Source organism: Carya illinoinensis, chromosome 7 (assembly GCF_018687715.1).
Source record: "Carya illinoinensis cultivar Pawnee chromosome 7, C.illinoinensisPawnee_v1, whole genome shotgun sequence".
Taxonomy (NCBI): domain Eukaryota; kingdom Viridiplantae; phylum Streptophyta; class Magnoliopsida; order Fagales; family Juglandaceae; genus Carya; species Carya illinoinensis.
The window spans coordinates 14446524-14461665 of NC_056758.1; the positions used below are offsets into that span (position 1 = coordinate 14446524).

A 15142-nucleotide genomic window follows, 5' to 3' on the forward strand; every position below is an offset into this window, starting at 1 on the left:
GATGAGTGCCATAAATCGATTACCTTTATACAATGCTTAGCCATCAAGAGGCTTATCCCTGATGTATCGAAATTATCTAATAGTCACGTCATGAATATTCATAGGCTGAGGATTCATCCCTCTTAATAAGCAGGGTGGCTAGGTCTATATTAAACAACACTACTCCCTTGAATAGTTATCCTTTAGGGGTGATGGACCTTAAGCTCTGATTTGGGTCAAACCAATATTAAACCTTCCACACTGCATCACACACACCAGGTCTAGGAAATTTGGAAATTTTGGATTTGTGTTTGAGGTCTTTAAAAATATTTAAATATTTGTAAAAGCTCTTTACTAATAAAATTAGATTGTTTGATTGTTATATATTAAAGTACATTTTAATTTTAAATAGGGTAAATAATACGTTTAATTTTTTTTAAATGTGCTTTTCTAAATAATGTAAATTATAATTTTAATTTTAAAGGAAATTGTCAACAACGAAAATATAGGTCAATTTTTGTATTGTCCTGTATCTTATTAGTGGAAATGAATAAAAGATAGGGTCAATTCTTAAAAAATTCAATAAAATTTTATATTTCTTACTTTAAAAATAAAATTTTAAACAAATATAACGTGGTAAAAATGTTTTTGAGACCGAAAGGATGACGACATGGGACTGGCTAAGAAAAATGAGTGCGGGCGAGGGGGGACTTTTTTGGTAAATATGGGCAAAAAGTGAGGGCAATTCAGGAAAAAGGAAAGCATAAGCGACGAGGCTCCCACCTGAGATTGCAGAGACGCTCAGACAGTGATAGACAGACAGATCTGAGTCGGGAGAACGAGTCGGGAAAACGAGTTCGAGGACGAGTTCGAGTATGTACTTAGGGAGCTCTGCTGTTTGTTGTTGTCAGCAATTAATGGTTTAAAGTTCGTCCAGTACGCATTGAGCGTGAAGATTGTCCCCACCGTTAGATCGCATCTCTGAAACTCCACACCAACCGTCCGATTTATTCCCTCTCTCCCTCCCCCTCTCTCTGTCTCTCTCTATCCTCTCCTCCGAGCTTAGCTCTAATTCTGGAGTCGAAGCAGAAGACCTTCACTGAAACCGATCGGTCTACAAAATTCTCGAGTCTCTCACGCGGCGCTTTCTCGGGTACTTTCTTGGATTGTTGCCCTACCTTTAATCTTTTTTCTTTGGTTAAAACGAGTAAAGTTATTTCTGTTTGGTTGCTCGGAAAATGGGGGGAAAAAGAAATAGGAAAAGAAAGTGAAATCTGGATCGTGTCTTTTCTTGCTTTGGTTATAAAAAAATTAGAGCTTCTCTGTTCTTTTAAAAAAATGTCCGGAATGTACTTGCCTTCCTTTTCCGCTACTTTCATAGTAATCAAGCAGGGAGAAAGGAAGAGCGAGGGAGAAAGATTGTTTTGTTTTTTTGTTTTTTAAAGAAAATTGCTGCTAATCTTAGTTTAGATTTTCAAGGATGATTTTCTTTGTAATTTGAGCTTAATTGTCATTTGAATTTTTGTTTTCTCTTTTACAGATTTGAGCCCTGTGACGGCTTTCTTATGACGGAGCTCAAGAACAAACTGTTTAAGAGGGTTTCAGAGTTTGAGAGACAAAAATAAGTGGATATTTTCTCCGTAGCGAAGACATTTGGGCGACAAATTTTGGATTTGATTTCTTCTAAATTGGTTACCCCTTTGAGGAATCTCCAGACATATCACAGGGTTTGAAGGCAAAGAGGGCTAAAATAGTGAGTAATCCTGATTTTTTCTGGGTTTTCTTTCTTCTTCTTTATTGTTCTTGAATACCTGAAATTCGTCTGTGGTTGTCGTTGAAGTTTAGCTCTATAACTTCATTTTCAGACAAAACTGGAAGGAACCATATAGTTAGAATTAGAAAGAGAGACAGAAAGAGAATCAATGGAAGATTTTTCAAAATACACTCATAGTCCAGTTCATTTGGCGGTGGTGCGCCGTGACTATGCCGCCTTAAGGCGCATTATCTCTACCCTGCCACGGCTCGCCAAGGCTGGAGAGGTTAATACTGAAGAGGACTCTCTTGCTGCTGAGCTCCAGGCTGATGCCGTCTCAACTGTTATTGATCGTCGTGATGTTCCAGGGCGTGAGACTCCTTTGCACCTTGCAGTACGCCTCCGGGACACCATATCTGCAGAGATTTTGATGGCAGCTGGTGCGGACTGGAGTCTCCAGAATGAGAATGGTTGGAGTGCTCTCCAGGAGGCAGTGTGCACTAGGGAAGAGTCAATTGCACTGATCATTGCAAGGCATTACCAACCTCTCGCTTGGGCAAAATGGTGTCGTAGACTGCCACGTATTGTTGCCTCAATGGCTCGTATTCGTGATTTTTACATGGAGATAACTTTCCATTTTGAGAGCTCAGTCATTCCATTTATAGGTCGTATTGCTCCATCAGATACTTACCGCATTTGGAAGCGCGGTTCTAATCTTCGTGCTGATATGACCCTTGCTGGTTTTGATGGTTTCCGGATTCAAAGGTCGGATCAGACATTTTTGTTTCTCGGAGAAGGGTACTCTTCAGAGGATGGCAATATGACTTTGTCACCGGGTTCTTTGATTGTTCTTTCCCATAAGGAGAAGGAAATTACAAATGCTTTGGAAGGTGCAGGCACCCAACCAACAGAAGCAGAAGTTGCACATGAAGTGGCGTTGATGTCGCAGACAAACATGTATAGGCCTGGTATTGATGTTACGCAGGCTGAGCTTGTTCCCCATTTGAATTGGAGGCGACAGGAGAGGACTGAGATGGTTGGAAATTGGAAGGCCAAAGTTTATGATATGCTTCACGTTATGGTGAGCGTGAAGTCAAGGCGGGTTCCTGGTGCTATGACAGATGAGGAACTTTTTTCCGTGGATGATGAAGAAAGGTTGGCAAATGGTGATAACAATGATGACTATGATGATGTTTTGACCGCTGAAGAAAGGATGCAACTGGATTCTGCACTACGAATGGGGAACTCAGATGGTGTTTGTGAGGATGAGGAACATGGGATTGTCGAATTCCAAGAAAATGGTTCGGTAGGTTTCAATGAGAATGGTGAATCCAATGGTGCAAAAGAGAAGAAAAGTTGGTTCGGTTGGAACAAAAAAGGTTCAAAGAGTAATGTTGAGGATCCTGAAGACTCCAAGATTTTGAAGAAGTTCTCGAAGTTGGCCCCAGAAGGTAGCAATCAGAAACCAGTGGATCATCAAAAATCATCAACGGAATTTGCCAAGGAGGATATGGGGGATGCCAAGAAGGGAAAAGATAAAAGCAGTAAGAAGAAAAAGAAGAAAGGGGCCACTAGTGAATCGAAGCTTGAGAGTGAATACAAAAAAGGTTTGAGACCAGTCTTGTGGTTGACACCAGATTTTTCTCTGAAAACAGATGAGCTACTGCCTTTACTTGACATCTTGGCCAACAAGGTCAAAGCCGTTAGGAGACTCAGGGAACTTTTGACAACTAAACTTCCACCTGGGACGTTTCCTGTCAAGGTAATGTTGATACATTGACTTTGCTAAGCCTGTTTTTTTTTTTTTTTTCTTCTCTATTTATGAGTGAATGATTTTGCATTATTCCCATTGCTATATGCTGATATTACTTTCTGCTTTTATAATGGACTTTCGTTTTTTTAGTAAGTGTTTTTATTATTACCTTTCTTCACCTGCCATCATTTGTTTTCCCTTTTTTGGTAGATTACATAGTTGGAAATTCTTTTTACTTTTATTTGTTTTCTTTACAAGAAATTCTGCGGATTGTTGATGAGGTCCAAGTATTTTTGTCGCCTTCAGCTTCTTCTTCATCATCATCATCATTATAGTCGTTAGTATATGCTTCTATCACTTTCTGCTTTTAGTATGAAATATCTTCACCTTCATTTGTTTTCCCTTTTTTATTCATTGATTACATGGTTGTAAGAAGTTTCATTCAGAAACGGCTAGCTGTCCCTCCTTTTCTGTCTGTTTTTCCACAAAAAGTTATGTTATTGTCCAAAATTCTAGGAGACATTATGTCTCACTTGAAATTAGGAGCTAGCTTTTGAAATGAACTGAGTTTTCCTTTCATTTCTAAAACTTGCAAATCATATTAAATTTTATTCTAAAATTTGGAATTTAATTTTATTTCTCTTTTCCTAACTTGTTTTCCATGGTTACTATGAACATAATATGGGAGATTCTGTAAGCATGGTAGTGTAGATGATTTGGAAGCGTGGTACTTTTTCCTCTTAAGGAGGTATTTATGGCAAGAAATGAGTGCCCAAACTTTGAGCATTCTAAGTTATTGGTCTGATTTTTAAGCTATTGTTTTGAGATTGCTTTTGGACTGGATAGCTGCTACTGATTTCTTCACTAGTACCATTGACATTTTAGACTTCCGAGCTTTTAAAAGTTTTTTTTTTTTTTTTGGGTTAATTATTACCCTATATTTAAGAAAGAAATACAAGACTTAACATGTCTCAATTGAAACAAGGAACTACGGTAGATTTGTTTTTCATTAGTCAAATCACCGTATCATATTTTGCTGAAGACCTGTTGAAATCCTATACATTTGTTCTATATCTCTGTTATCATTACTGACATCTTTCGTGATAAGTCCTGTCAAATATGACTGTTATCATATAAACTGAAGTGATCATAATCTGTTTTAATTAAACAAAAGCACCTGTGAGGGAGGAATTGAAATAGGAAAAAGAGGGAGGCCTTGTTGTGGGATGTTGTGAATTCAGCAGTGCTTGCAGTCATAGAAGAGCGTGTGGAAATAGAAATAGAAATAGAAATAGAGATACATGATAATGTGTTATGATCCCAAGGGTTAAAAACTTAACCAGATTATTATCCAGCAGTCTTAGGGCTTTTGGATCAGTGGTTTGATCTTTAACAATTGGTATTAGAGCAGGGCCATGTTAGGAGTTCAAGTTACAGAGGAGGTGACGTATAGGCTAGATTAAAATGCCTTAGTACTATGTATGGGCATGGTGATAAGTCATTGAATGCTGATAGATGAGTGTAGTTGCCAAAAGGGAAAGGGCTACCACCGGGTTAGTGTTGATAGAGTGGGCCATCGTGGATGTCAGATTCGGAAACATGGTGGAATGTTATGATCATGAGGCTTAAAGGTTTAACCAAATTAGCATCCAGCAGTCCTAAGGTTTCTGGATCACTGGTTGGGTTTTTAACATAATGTTGCACTCTCACTTAAGCTATATGTTATGTTTTTAATTTGGTGAATCTAATTGGAAACGGATCAATTTCTTGTTGATATTGATGTAAGATATGAAAATACATTTTGTTACACATCCTGCTGAGGGTTTCTTACAGAAGCATTCACTTGGGTGAGGTCCTGGCATTTAAAATATCACTCAACTCTTTTTTGTTTTCCATTGAAAAATCTTAAATAAAAAGAAATATATTGAAAGTGGAGAAACTATGACATCTGTAATCCATAGTGGCAAACAGAAGGATTATTTTTTCTAATTTCTCTTAAGATTTACTTATCAAAAAAAGTCTCACTTAAGATTTTTTTTTTTTTTCACTTCTCAAAAAATTCCTTGTGTTTGTCATTCTGGTATAGATGCCATAATGTCTTTTTTTCTTTTTATACATGGGGGAGGGGGAATTCAATCCTTGGTTATCTTAGTGAGAAACCAAGGTGTTGTCAATTGATCTGAAGGATCTTGGTGCCATAGTGTCTTCTGATGGACTAGGTAGTGATGGAAATTTCCAAATTAGTCATGTAGCAATCAGGCGACCTATAAACAAATCATTTTTAGACTAAGTTTTCTTGATGCAACAGGGATTTGGTTTGGAACATATTCTTCTTCATCTTAATTTTGGTTTTTTTTAGAATTATCTTGAACCTGATAAATCTTGGGGTCAGCAAAGTGAGCAAACACAAGTAACACCAAAACAAAACAACAATAGGAAAAGAACAAGAGCAAAAAATAAAAAAATTATAGAGCAATTGATCGAATTTCAGAATTTTTAGTGTATGGTTGAGTCTTATGTAGGATGTAAATCCATTGCACTCTGTACCGAAAGAGGTAATTAGTTTAAGGGCCTCGGTAGTCTCAAAGCATTTGATTACTCTTATTAAGACTTCCCATACATGTTTGAGTTGTGTTGGGAAAACTAGATTTTGCAACACCCCCCTCCCTCCCCCCAACTATTGATGTTTTTTCAACTTAAAGCCCAAACAACTTGCACAAGGTGCAAAATATAATTTCTCAGTTTGTCTTTCACCTTCACAATGAGACTTGGCATGATTGATCAAAGTTGCTAATTTGGCACTGTTGGTTTAAACTTTTCTGTGTATACATTTTCTTGATCAGTAAAATGAAATTTTATTATAGCAAATTAGGCATAGCCTAAGTACACAGGGAGTATACAAGGGAGGACACCTAATGACAATCTAGGATATTGAAAGAGAGAAGGAAATCATGAAAATTTTCCCTATCAAGAACAATAGCAGCAGCCCAGAGGAATAATATATGAAAGAAAAAGCCTTTAATCTCTTCCAGCAAGCGTATCTTCGAAACTTCGGCCATTCCTTTCAAGCCAAATTCACTGCATAAGGCACAGAGGAATCATTTTCCACACGGCAGTGATTTGGTAGTTACCCTGGAAACCTCTCCAGCAAGCCAGAAGATCCACCACCCTCCTAGGCATCACCCATGAGGCATGCCAATATGCAATACCAATCCTATTAAAAATCTCATGCCATTAAGCCTTTGCCACCTCACAGTGAAGTAATAAACAATCCACAGATTCTCTGTTCTTTTTACCCGCAAAGCACCAATCCAAAACAATGAGACCGCGCTTTCTCAAGTTGCTGTGTATAAATGACGTTCATTATTTTAAGTGCAATTTTCTATTTCATCATAGGCCAACACATTTAGATAATAATAAGTCTGCTAGTTATGGCTTGGTTAATAACTTAAAATGGGTTAATGATAACCAAGGTTCCTTTCTACATCATTCTGAGTATTAAGCGCTTTCTTGATACCAGTCCTTGAGAATTCATTTGTATCCTGAGTTTTTTTCTTTTCCTTTTTTCTCTTTCAAATTTCCTATTGGATTGATTAGTCATTGTTCAGCAAAGAGTATTGTCTCATAAACTAGTAATCATATTTTCATTATTCATTCTAGCTCGTACTTTTGTATGTCATTATAAAATCTTACTCTCTTCTGCAGATAGCAATCCCAATTGTCCCCACTATAAGAGTCCTTGTTACATTCACTAAATTTGAAGAACTTCAGCCATCAGAGGAGTTTTCAACCCCTCTCTCCAGCCCCGCACATTTCCAGGATGCCAAGTCCAAGGAATCAGAGGGGTCCACGTCATGGATTTCATGGATGAGAGGGAGTCGTGGTGGGCAATCTAGTGACAGTGACAGTCACCGGTATAAGGATGAGGTTGACCCTTTCCAAATACCATCAGACTATACATGGGTTGATGCAAATGAGAAGAAGCGCCGCTTGAAGGCAAAGAAAGCCAAGAGCAAGAAAAATAGGAAACATGCAGCAGCGAGAGGTGGGGACGGTGGACATCATGTCAGTGAGGATGTAGAAGAATAACTACCTCAAAATCTATTTCATGCTTTGCCACTGTTTAGGTCCCGACTATGAGGAGGGAGAGGGAGGTTAACTCCTCTGCGCAGCTGACCTTCAATTTTCCCTTTGGATAATTTGGTTGGTGGATGATTGTTTGGAAATCAATTTGTTGTTGATTAAGAAGGGCCTTTTCTTCTTGATCAGTTGTATTTTTATGTGAAGTGAGATCATCGAGGAACAGAGTCTTCTCGTTTCTCTGATAGCGTGTTTCTTCCAATTTTTCGTTGACACCAATCTTTGTATCTAATTCAAGTAACAATGTTACATTTTTTCTTTTTTGTGATTGGTATTCTGTCATTCTAGCGCAAGTTAACAACTATTCTTTTCAGCTAGCTGTGTCTTATTTCAAGTTTAGCGTTAAAATTAGGTTTATCAAGCTAGATTTTATCTTACTATTAATAACCTAATGGCCAAATTTTGCCTTTTAAGCTAGCCAGCATATGCAATGAATTAGCCAACAAAAGAATATGCATGTGCAATTTCTTCCAAGCAGTTGGAATATTTCATACCATGAAACCGTGAGGAGCAGGGGGCGAACCCCGTCCCCACCCACTTGAAAGGTATTGATGCCTCATTGGGTTTAAAAATTATTTTTTGGTTCAAAAATATATTTTTAAATCCAAATTGTTATATAATTTAAATTGTAAATCAAAATTTATATATATGAAAATAATTTAAAAACTAAATACATAAAAATTATGTTATTATTTTTTCAATTTGTTGGACTTATTCATAAGAGTGGTAGACTTGTTCACAAGATTGTATTGCAATGACCTCTTAAGCCAACCTTTATATAGGAAGTTAAGGTAATACAACAGTCTTACTTGATTAATGTGAAAGTCACTATGCGGGACGGTGTTGAGCCCTACTTGTCCCCCGCCCCCTCTAGGGGGCTAGATGCGGGGTGGGTGGCCCCGCCACCTACATCTAGCAAATAGGGGTTTGCCCTGCCCATGCGGAGGCAGGGTGGATGGGGGTGGGGTAGCGGGGTGAGGAGTCCCACTACCCACCCATAGATTTTAGAGCCTTATACTTGCGATGTTTTACATGTTGCTAACTAGTTGATGTGTAATTGTGGTTTTTATTTTCATATTTGAGACATGTTTTGTTTTGTTTTATACTTTGTTTACATGTTCGGCAGTTGTTTTTGTCTTTCATATGTTAAATGGATTCTTTATCAACTCGAATTGGTGATGACTCAAATAAATTGACCACAAACTTCGAAGATGATTTGAGAAATATCCAAACATCAGAACTCTCGAATGCCTTGCTCATGATACTTATCCAGAAATGGAAGGAGAAGGGTCTGTCATTTGTTTGGATCCATTTTAAGAAGTAGAGAGTTGTCTTGTGGACGAGCCTAAGGCCAAGTGGAGACTAGAGTGCATTGTGTTTTAGTTGATTCAAACGGTGGTTCATGGCATTTACATGAAAAGCATGTGTAGTTCGAGATGACATAGACAGTGGCTAGCTATGAATAGTTGTGTGCACGATGGTTGGGAGCAAGGAATGTGTGGAGTGCTAGAGAACAACAATAACCCTAATTCTAGGTTGAAGACAATAATGAATGTAGCATGGCTCACGATTTGGGGATTTCTAGTGGTTTATGGGTCTTATTGTTTTATAGTTATAGTTATCAACTTTGGGTTTCAAAAATGAGTCATAGGGTCTCACTTGAGTAATACTATACACCACACTCTCATCCTATTTTCATTTTATTAAGTAAGATGTGACTTGTTTATCATTATTAGATGATAAAGAAACATGCAATAAATGATCATTTAATGGTAATAAATATGCCACATCATACTTAATGGGATAATAGTGGGATGGTAGTATAGTGTATAAAATTTTCCTTGAAGTAAGCCCAACTCGTACAATAAATTTTTTTGGATTGTTAAATAATTTCTCAAGTCTAATACTAATTAGATATGGTCCCTATTGCTCTATAACTATTAAATTGGCTTTAATCCAATTATTAGAACTAATAAATCTCACAATCCTCCATAATAAATTTTGGGCCTATGGGCTATCTAAAACTGCGTGATAAATGTAAATTGGGTTTCTAAAAAATATTAGCCTATTAATATCATCCAAATTCTTTACTAAACCTTAATAGGCCTTAAAATAAACTTTTGGGCATATTGGTGTGAGGACATTGTCAAACCGAGGGAAGGAATCCCCTCACACGAGCAAAACATTGGTAATAAGGAGGCAATTTAGGGAGCAACATGCAGCTAGGGTGGAAATAAGGCAAGCAGCACGTTATAGAGAGCTTGGTAGGTGCGGGACAGTACAGGGTGATGAATGAAGGTTCACCTACACCAAGCGAGCAAAGGGAGTGCTGACCGTATGAAAGGCGAGCAACGAGCGAGGACAAGTCCGATACAAAGCTAGGAGCACTCCGTGGTAACCTAAAGGAGCTCGGAGGGTAGAAGGTGTCATACCTAAGGCCCATATAGTCTAAGAAAGGAAGAAGCAACCTTATAGGCTATATTGATTACCTTAGAGGTAAGGCCTAATGCCACGTGGGAGAGTCTCATAAGGAGAAAGACTGTAGGTTTGTTCCCAAGATAAGCTGCAAAGACGTGCACTTTGTCCAATCAGTCACTTAGTCTTTACCATTCTTTTAGTTCAGAGGTCACATGAACGATCGAGATTTAAGGTCTCTCATTTAAATAAGACAAAGGTAAGAGAAATTTTAGGGCCTTAATTGTTAGTCTTGCAGTATATAAGACTTTCGATAAAAGACAACATATCACTTTAGAGATCTTAAAGTATTTATTTCTTCTGCTACTTGAAGACTTTGAGAAGGCCAAAAGCTTTGAGTTTTCATCAACAAGGAAACCGACTACTTCGAGTACCAAGCATTAGCATTTAGTTGCAGCCTAGGTAGGTTCACGTCAACGACGATACTAGAAATGTTGGTTAAATGTTTATGGATATGTTCAGGAATTGCATATTCTACTTCTCATATATATATATATCTCTCTCTCTCTCTCTCTCTCTCTCTCTCTCTCTCTCTCTCTCTCTCTCTCTCTCTCTCTCTCTCTCTCTCTCCTTAAAGTGCTTACTTTTCTCACTATATTTATTAATTACTTTTATGATGTGATTTCAAGATAATGTGATTTAAAGTGATGTGTGATCAATGTGCTCTGTACTCATGGGATCAGGTTGAGCATTTCCCATACCATTCCTAGGTGGCACGTTGCCACGAGTTTCATATGGGGAGAGGGATTCCTTGTGATGCTCAGGGTGGGACATTTCCACGGGTAGAGAGAGTTCCCATGTTGATTACGTTCAATGTTCTTTGTGATGTTTAGTGAATATGTTCCAGGTGTTGGCTGGCTAGAAATTCCCTATGCCAGGAGGGTGTAGTGATTCCTCATGTTGTTTTGTTAGAGGTGTTCCATGTGTTGATTAGATAGAGAGATTCTCCATGTCAAATGGGTGGAGTGATTCACTATACTTGGTGGAAAATCGTGATACATTCAAGAATGTATGTGATTTGATTAGAGGGTGATTCCTCTCCATACTAATGAATATATGTTATTTGATCAGAGGGTGATTCCTTGCCATGCTCATGAATATCTATGTCTTTCAAAAAGGGTGATTCATCAAGATATATGTATTCTCGACTTTATTTACAAAGACTTGTGCATGCATATTCATTACAATTGTCTATCATTATTGGTATTATTATGGGTTTTATCTTACTAAAATTTCATTGAAGTCTCACATTGGTAGTCTCACTACGGTTTCACTCATTGAAACTGTGGCCTTTGATGCAAATGTTGTTGGATTTTGAATAAATCCGAGATCACCAAGATCTCTTATCAAAACTGTGAAGAAAATTAATAAGAAAACATACCTCTATACATTTGTGATGAGTTTTCCATTCAGCTTCAATAGTTCCTGTAAAAGAGAAGAGAAAGTTTTGTCTCTATGGAGCGAACTACTCTCTACCCCCTTTTCTGTTTGTTTTTCTGTACTGTGTGTCTATCAACCCTCACTTTTTAAAGAGATGAGATAAAGGGGCCAGACAAAAAACACTAATAGAACTCAATGGGTTAGTTCTATTTAATTGGGGTGAGAGTAGGGGCCTCCATGTGTCTATAAAATAGTCCATCCCATTATGGGCTTAATGGTTAAACTATAATGCTTGTCCATTAGAAACAAATACAACAATCTCCCACTTGAACAGCATTATAATTAATCACAACATAAACGCAAAAACCCATTTCCAGAAGAAGCTCCAGAGACAAATCTTAATGTCTTTAAAACAATAGGCCTTGTCCAAAAAAATGCAATTGTAGTACCTAGTCTAGTGACTATATCGACAGGATATATGACACTAAAGTTATACTTACAACCACCTGACTTAGGCATAGACTAAATAGAATATCTCTAACAGGTAATAAGCCTTGTCCACAATGCGCGTAACTCAGACACGAGACTAATCAATATGTCTTAGTACATAAAGTCTGTCCTGTCCAAAATGCGCGTGACTCAGGCATGAGACCAAACATAATGTCTCATTAAATAAACAATCGCCCTGTCCAAAATGCGCGTGACTTAGGCATGAAACTAATCAATATGTCTCAATACATAAAGTACGCCCTGTCCAAAATGCGCGTGACTCAGGCATACATTGACATGGATATATTTAAAACAGAATATGAGCATAAACATTATAAGCAAACAATCAATGATCACATAACTCCCACTAACTAATTACAACAGAAGACTAACAATCCCAAATGAGTCACATGCTCCTGAAACAATTTTGGAGCTAAACCTTTAGTTAGTGAGTCAGCTAATATGTGTTCTGTGGAAACATGCTTAACACAAATACAAGACTCGGCTATTCTCTCTCTAACAAACAAAAACTTAATATCAATATGTTTGGAACGAGAAGAACTTCTGGTGTTTCGAGAGAAAGCAACTGCTGCAGAATTGTCACAAAATATCTTCAGCGGCCTCGAAATGGTGTTCATAACACCTAACCCCAAGATAAAGTTTCGTAACCATATAGCCTGACATGTAGCCTCATAACAAGCTACGTACTCTGCCTCCATTGTAGAGGAAGTCGTAAGTGTCTGTTTGACACTTTTCCAAGAAATAGCTTCTCTTGCCATCATAAAAACATAACCAGAAGTGGATTTCCTATCATCTAAACAACCTACAAAATCGGCATCAGAATATCCAACTATATCAAGAATGTCAGATCGCTGATATGTAAGCACTAGGTCTTTAGTGCCTTGCAAGTACCTAAGTACTTTCTTTGCAGCTTTCCAGTGAGCCAAACCAGGATTACTCAAGTATCTTCCAAGTACACCAACAACATAAGCAATATCAGGTCGTGTACATACTTGAGCATACATCAAACTGCCCACAACTGATGAATATGGAATTGTTTGCATTTAAGTCCTCTCATTATCATTTTGAGGACATTGAGACTTAGAAAACTTATCACCTTTTACAATAGGTGCTTTCCTAGGAGAACAAAAATGCATATTAAACCTACTTAAAACTCGATCAATGTAGGTTTTTTGAGATAATCCAAGAATGCCTTTAGTTCTCTCACAAAAAATCTAGATGTCCAAAACATAAGAGGCCTCACCAAGATCTTTCATATCAAAATGAGATGATAACATGCGTTTTGTCTCAAACAGAAGCTCAATGTCATTTGTGGCGAGTAATATATCATCAACATAAAGAACAAGAAAGATATACTTACTCCCATTGATCCTCAAATATATGCATTGATCAACAAGATTCTCCTTGAAATCACAAGAGGTAACAATCTCGTCAAACTTCAGGTACCATTATCTCGATGCCTGCTTAAGCCCATAAATGGACTTATTAAGCTTACATACCATGTGTTCCTTTCCTTCTACTTGAAAACCATCTGGCTGCTTCATGTACACATCCTCAAATAGATGTCCATTGAGAAAAGCTGTTTTGACATCCATTTGATGCAGCTCGAGATCAAACTGAGCTACTAATGCCATAATAATCCGAAAAGAATCTTTGGTATAAACATGTGAGAAAGTGTCTTTATAATCAATACCTTCTCTTTGGTTAAAGCTCTTAGCAACAAGCCTAGCTTTATACCTTTCTACTTGACCTTCAGAATTATACTTGGTTTTAAAAACCCATTTGCAACCAATTGGCCTATAGCCACATGGTAGTTCAACTAAGTTCCATACACCGTTTCGACACATTGATGCCATCTCATCATGCATAGCATCTATCCAATATGAAGATTGAGGACTATCAATGGCCTCATTAAAAGAGGGTGGATCAAGAGACATACCAGTATTAAACTCATGCTCCTGCAAATAGACAATATAATCATCAAAAATTGCTGGTCTACGACTTCTCTGTGATCTCCTCAAAACAATATCATCTGTTCTCATATCAACATCAGCTATAGTATCAACAACCTGGTCTTGGACAATAGTACTGGTTCCGTCTGTCAATGATGGTGCAGCAACTGCTAGGGAAGTAACCTAAACAGGTATAACAACACGCTCCTCCCTAAATACAATTTCACGTGTCGCTGAACTCCCATTGTCACTAACATCCTCAAAGAAGATGCCTCGATCAGATTCAATAATTCTAGTAACATTAGAAGGGCAATAGAATCTAGAGCCTCTTGATCCCACACAATAACCAACAAAATAACCAATAATGGTCTTAGGATCATGTTTCTTCTGCTGAGAATTATAAGGCCTTATTTCTGCTTTACAGCTCCAAACACGGAAATGATGCAAACTAGGTCTCTTACCTGACCATAACTCATACGGAGTTTTAGGAACTAATTTACTTGGCACTTGATTCAAAATATATGTAGCATTTTTTAGAGCCTCACCCCACAAAAATTCAGGCAAAGTGGAATGACTAAGCATGCATCGCACTATATCCATGAGAGTACGATTTCTTCTTTCTGCAATATCATTCTGTTCTGGAGTTCCAGACATTATGTACTGAGCCTCGATACCACATGGCTCGAGAAATCTAGCAAAAGGTCCAGGATTTCTACCAGTTTCATCATATCTCCCATAAAACTCACCTCCTCTATCTGATCTTATCGCTTTAATTTTCTTATTTTTCTGGAGTTCCACAGCAGCCTTGAAAACGTTAAAAGCTTCTAATGAGTCTGATTTTTCTCGAATGAGCTCAATACAACCATAACGAGAATAATCATCAATAAAGGTAATGAAGTATTTATAATTTTCCAAAGCGGCAGGTGAAATGGGACCACAAATATCAGTATGAATTAAATCTAGAATCTCCTGATTTCTACTAATCTTTTGCTTTCTGGTTTTCGCTAGAAGTTTCCCTTTAATACAAGCAACACAAGTTTCAAAATCAGAAAAATCCAAGTCAACTAGAATGCCATCTTTAATCAACCTTTCCATTCTTTCTCTAGAAATATGACCCAACCTTGTGCCACAACATGGAAGAATTCTTATTGGATCTAGTACGTTTAGAGCCAACTACAGTGTTCACAACAGAAACACTAG

At 37.6% G+C, this 15142-nt stretch overlaps 2 protein-coding genes across 4 annotated transcripts; one reads left to right on the forward strand and one right to left on the reverse strand.

Annotated features, from left to right (window-relative positions):
• The first annotated feature begins 760 nt into the window (after positions 1 to 760).
• LOC122315905 (ankyrin repeat domain-containing protein 13A) lies at positions 761 to 7938 on the forward strand. Of its 3 annotated transcripts, none has more exons than XM_043132222.1 (4): positions 761 to 1132; positions 1520 to 1732; positions 1825 to 3494; positions 7191 to 7938. In XM_043132222.1, exons 3-4 carry the CDS (start codon positions 1902 to 1904, stop codon positions 7572 to 7574), a joined length of 1977 nt encoding a protein of 658 aa, XP_042988156.1. In that variant the 5' UTR covers positions 761 to 1132; positions 1520 to 1732; positions 1825 to 1901; the 3' UTR covers positions 7575 to 7938. The 3 variants fall into 3 exon arrangements, with proteins under 3 accessions (XP_042988156.1, XP_042988155.1, XP_042988157.1); XM_043132221.1 differs by having other exon boundaries at positions 1845 to 3494; XM_043132223.1 differs by lacking the exons at positions 761 to 1132; positions 1520 to 1732 and having other exon boundaries at positions 1820 to 3494.
• Positions 7939 to 12340: 4402 nt separating this feature from the next.
• LOC122316192 (secreted RxLR effector protein 161-like) lies at positions 12341 to 13033 on the reverse strand. The gene has a single exon (XM_043132726.1). The coding sequence runs from the start codon at positions 13031 to 13033 to the stop codon at positions 12341 to 12343; it is 693 nt and encodes a 230-aa protein (XP_042988660.1).
• Between the last annotated feature and the right edge of the window lie 2109 nt (positions 13034 to 15142).

Excerpts from the sequence above, each read along its gene's own strand:
- LOC122315905 (XM_043132222.1), top strand. The coding sequence starts at position 1,902 with ATGGAAGATTTTTCAAAATACACTCATAGTCCAGTTCATTTGGCGGTG. Across the intron at positions 3,495-7,190 it reads CTGGGACGTTTCCTGTCAAG|ATAGCAATCCCAATTGTCCC; the intron begins GTAATGTTGATA and ends TCTCTTCTGCAG.
- LOC122316192 (XM_043132726.1), bottom strand. The coding sequence starts at position 13,033 with ATGCAAACAATTCCATATTCATCAGTTGTGGGCAGTTTGATGTATGCT.